At 52.6% G+C, this 4,442-nt stretch overlaps 1 protein-coding gene across 1 annotated transcript; it reads left to right on the top strand.

The window, feature by feature from the left end:
• Window positions 1-1,250: 1,250 nt before the first annotated feature.
• On the top strand, window positions 1,251-3,164 carry LOC112403787 (antibacterial peptide PMAP-37-like). The gene is made up of 4 exons (XM_024751446.1): window positions 1,251-1,448; window positions 2,078-2,185; window positions 2,329-2,398; window positions 3,100-3,164. Exons 1-4 carry the CDS (start codon window positions 1,251-1,253, stop codon window positions 3,162-3,164), a joined length of 441 nt encoding a protein of 146 aa, XP_024607214.1.
• The last annotated feature ends 1,278 nt before the right edge of the window (window positions 3,165-4,442 follow it).

Genomic DNA, 4,442 nt, shown 5'->3' on the forward strand with positions numbered 1-4,442 from the left:
GAGTCTGGAGGCTGTGGCTACGCTTGCGAGGAGAGAAGGCAGTGGTAGGAGCTGGGCTGGGCTGGTGGGAGGCCAGAGGGAGGGTCCTCAGGAGGAAGAAGGAGCAGGTGGGGCTCCCAGGCTTTCAGCTCAGGGCTCCTGCGGCGGCACCCAGCCAACAGCAGCCAACAGCTCAGTGCGGACAACCAGGGGCACTCATGGGAGTCTTGAGCTCAGAGATACAGACCAGTGATGTGTGTCCTTGAAAACTGGTATCTTGAGAAGGGGTGTCCCCAGGAATGTGTGAGGACTGGGAGGAGAAGCAGCCCGGATGCACCTGTGCCAGCCCTGCCTCTTAGGAGGAGGGTCCTTGGAGGAGACTGAGCAGGAGCCACGGGGGAGGCAGGAGGGCATCCAGGAGAGTGGCAGCAGGGGACAATCGGGCAGGGGCAGTTTCAGAACACAGAGTGTCTCCAGTGCCTGTGGAGATAAAGACAAGGCTTGAGAGGGGCCTCTGGATCCAGTGAGGGCTGGTCAGCCTGCTGTGGCCTTGAATGTGAGCCTGCAAAGAAGTGTTGTCAGTGGTGTAGATGACCCTTTCTCAGGCTCCTTTGGAGAGGGGCCAGGACAATAGGTCGTGTTTGTCAGGGACCGGGGACAGGACATTTTTAGACTGAATAAGCAGTGAAGAATCCAGGAGAAGGGACAGACAGAGCTCACTGGCTGAGGGCTGGGCCCAGAGAACAAGATGGTGAGGGCTTGACTGTCTGCCTATGGTCTGCTGGATGGGTAAGGCTCTAGATGTGGTTCGTACTGTCCTCCATTCATCAAAGCTTAACTGAGTTCCTACTGGGTTCAAGGCAGTGCCTGAACTTGGAGGTTGCTGTTGAATCACTCCTTTACCCTGTTCCTGAGGAGGCCAGAGTGTGGAGGCCGAGGGGATGTAAGACACAGCCTGATCTTCCCTCTCCTGGAGGACTCAACGCTCTTGAGCAACCCTGCCTTTGACACTCCCCACGGGCCCCAGGAGAGGCCAAGACGTTGTCAGGGAGATAGAGAAACCATTTCTTCACCTTCACAGGAGGCTTCCCGCTCCCACTGCCCAGCAATCCTGTGAGGCAACGCAGGGGCTGAAGAAAGCCCAGTGAACACCCTGGAAGGTAGCCAGGGATGGGGCGGGTCAGGAAGGCTCCTGGTTGAGCCTTTGCATCAGGCCCAGGTTGAGCATAAAGGAAGGTCCTGCGTGCTGGGAGGAGGCCGACTTCGGGACCATGGAGACCCAGAGGGCCAGCCTCACCCTGGGGTGGTGGCCACTGTGGCTACCGCTGCTGAGACTAGTGGTGTCCTCGGCCAGCGCCCAGGCCCTCAGCTACAAGGAGGCTGTGATTCGTGCTTTGGATCAGCTCAATGAGCGGTCCTCAGAAGCTAATCCCTATCGCCTCCTGGAGCTAGACCTGCCTCCCAAGACCGTGAGTCAGGAGGGGCCTGGGGAGGGGGCTGTCTCCCACTAGTCTTGGCCACACTGTCATCCCCTTTGCTCAGGCTGTACCTCCTGTCAGGAAGGCACTTCCCCTCTAGGTGGGCTCCCACCTCTTCCAGGAAACCTTCCCAGAGCTGGGTCCCCTCGCAGCATGAGGCTTCCTGCCTTAGCATCTCTACTGTTGGAACAGGCGCCCTGTACACTCCTTTTGGGCCTAAGGGTTCTCTGGGAGCTCCTGGGATAGAGGGGGGTCACTGGCTCTGCCATGTGACTTCCCTGCTTTACGTCCCCTCTTAACTCGGTGTCCCGCTACCAGGGAATGACTCTGCTCAGCCTGGAGGTGCCAGTGACAAGGTCTCTCCCTGCAGGCGACCCCTGACTTCCCTCAGCCCCTCAGAAGTGCAGGTGGTCTCATCAGAGCTGGTCCCGTCCTGTTCTCTGTGTGCCCACAAGGCCAGGAGTGGGCTCTGTCCACTTCCCCTGTGCACCCAGCACCAAGCCCAGGGCCAGGCACACAGGAGGGGCTGGAGAGGCTGCCGTCTAGGTGGGGGCAGGGAGACAGATCAGAGAAGGAAGCATGAACCTCAGCCCAGTCTCCTCGCTTTGATCCTTGACCAGGATGAGGACCCAGACACCCTGAAGCCTGTGAGCTTCACAGTGAAGGAGACCGTGTGCCCCAGGACGACCCAGCAGCCCCCAGAGCAGTGTGACTTCAAGGAGAATGGGGTGAGGCTGGGGGCTGGGGGCACTGGTGGATGTTTCCCAGGGAGCCTAATACGGGGCTTTGGGGAAGATTTCCAGTCCGTAGGCTGAGTTTGGGAGGTGATGGCCCGGGGGGTTCCAGTTTGACCTCAAGCCTCCCCTTCCAGCTGGTGAAACAGTGTGTGGGGACGGTCACCCTGGACCAGTCCAAGGACCAATTTGTTATAAACTCTAATGAGAAAAAAAAAAAAAAAAAAAAGAAAACAAAGAAAAAATTATTTTAAAAAAAAAAAAAAAAAAAAAAAAAAAAAAAAAAAAAAAAAAAACTCTAATGAGGTGAGTGGCCCCTTCTGTGTTATGGAGCTGATAATGAGGTGGGTTGTGGAACATCCTTTGGACCAATTACCTGCTGCCCCTTCCAGGGCAGAGAAAGGCCCCCCAACCCTGGTCCCTCCCTCACCCGACCCCAAGGTCTCCAGGACTGGCTCTGCCATCCCTTAGAGCAGTGGTTCTCTAAGTGGGGTCCCACCCGGGAACTTGACAGAAAGGCAGATTACCAGGCCGCGCTCAGACCTCCTGAATCAGACTGTGGCGTGGAGCCCAAACATTTGCATTTTCACAAGGCCTCCAGGGGATTCTGACTGTGCTGAAGTTTAAGAGGCATTGACTCAAGTCATGGGCTTTCAGCCCCTGCTCCAGTCCAGCTTTGTTGGGATGGGCTTGTGACCCTGGGAAACCCCTTGCCATCTGTGGGCCCCAGTTTTCTCATCTGTCTGTGTGTGTAGGTATTCAACCACCTGCTCCAAGTGTCACACTGGAAGTGGATTAGGGCTCCAAGCTTCCTGCAGTGGCCCAGAAATGGGGGTGTTCAGGTGGGGTGTGGTCCTGTGTTAATCTTGAGCCAATCCCCAAAAGAAGCCTGTTTCCTCCTGCTTCACAGATTCAGAGTGTGGGGCTATTTCGATGGCTGGGTGACTTCCTCCAGAGAGGTGGGAGAAGATAGGCAAAAAGACTGAGAGAATTGGTCAGAGAATCAAAGATATCTTTGGGATATTTCAGCCCAGTGAATACTGCTAAGAATCAGCTTATCCTGGCTCAGACTTTTGGACTCTGAAAAATAAATTCTTCTGAAAACAATTTCCTCCACATTCAAATTCACTTATCTCCCCTCCTTCATCTTACCAGGACCAAGTCCTTAACTCTGAGAGTCCTCTTGGGTGTGTGTGTGTGTGTGTGAGAGAGAGAGAGAGGATCACTCCTGTCAATACAGAGATGGGTGAGGCAGCTGTTCCTTCCAGGAGGGCATGGGGAGAGGCAACAGGGCCAAGAGGTCCAGCACAGCGTCTCCATTCTCGGGTCCCTCTCGTGCCCTTCATACACCTTTGCCCTCCTCCTCCAACGCCCAGTAGGGACTTAAGGAGACCTGCTCTGTGTGCAGGGCTGGTGGGGATGCTGTCCCTGCTCACATGGAGGTGACAGTCCGGAGGGGCCAGGCATTTGTTAAACACTCACAGAGACGCAGTTCAGTCTCAGGGCTAAGCCTGCAGTTACAATACCCATAACGTTTCGCTTCCTCTTGACAGTCGTAACTCTGGAAAAGTGTGCCCCTCATGTCTTTTCCTCTGGTATTGAACACATCACCGTGGCCGTTCCTCAATGCCGTTCAAACAAAAAGCAACCACACTCATTGAAAGAGGGATCAGATTTGTGGTTAGAGTGTGGGTGGAGATTGGATGAAGGTTGTAAAACGTACAAACTTTCAGTTATAAGATACAAAAGTATAGGGATGTAATGATGAGTATAGTAACACTGCTGTGTGGTATAGTTGAAAGTTGTCAAGAGAGTAGATCCTAAGAGTTCTCATCACAAGTAAAAAAAACCATTTTTTTTCTTTTCGTATCTATATGAGATGATGGATGTTAATGAAACATTGTGGTAATCATTTCACAATATATGTAAGTCAAATCGTTATGCTGTACACCTTAAACTTATACAGTGCTGTATGTCAGTAATAGCTCAGTGAAACTGGAAAAAAGTACTTTTTAAGAGTGTAAAAGGATTATTGCAGCAAAAAGTTTGTGAACCGCTGCCCTAGAGAAACTCTCCATGGGTGTGCAAGGAGACACACAGGATAACAACCAATTGGAATACTGGTCTATTTTTACACTACATACCGTACAGCTGTGAACAAAAATGAACGGATTACCGTATATCATTAAAGAAATTGTGCAAAATGAGCTAGTAGATACGTTATAAGGCTATTTATAGAATGTTTAAGAGC

The sequence above is a fragment of the Neophocaena asiaeorientalis genome, unplaced genomic scaffold (assembly GCF_003031525.2).
Source record: "Neophocaena asiaeorientalis asiaeorientalis breed wild unplaced genomic scaffold, Neophocaena_asiaeorientalis_V1.1 scaffold221, whole genome shotgun sequence".
Lineage (NCBI taxonomy): Eukaryota > Metazoa > Chordata > Mammalia > Artiodactyla > Phocoenidae > Neophocaena > Neophocaena asiaeorientalis.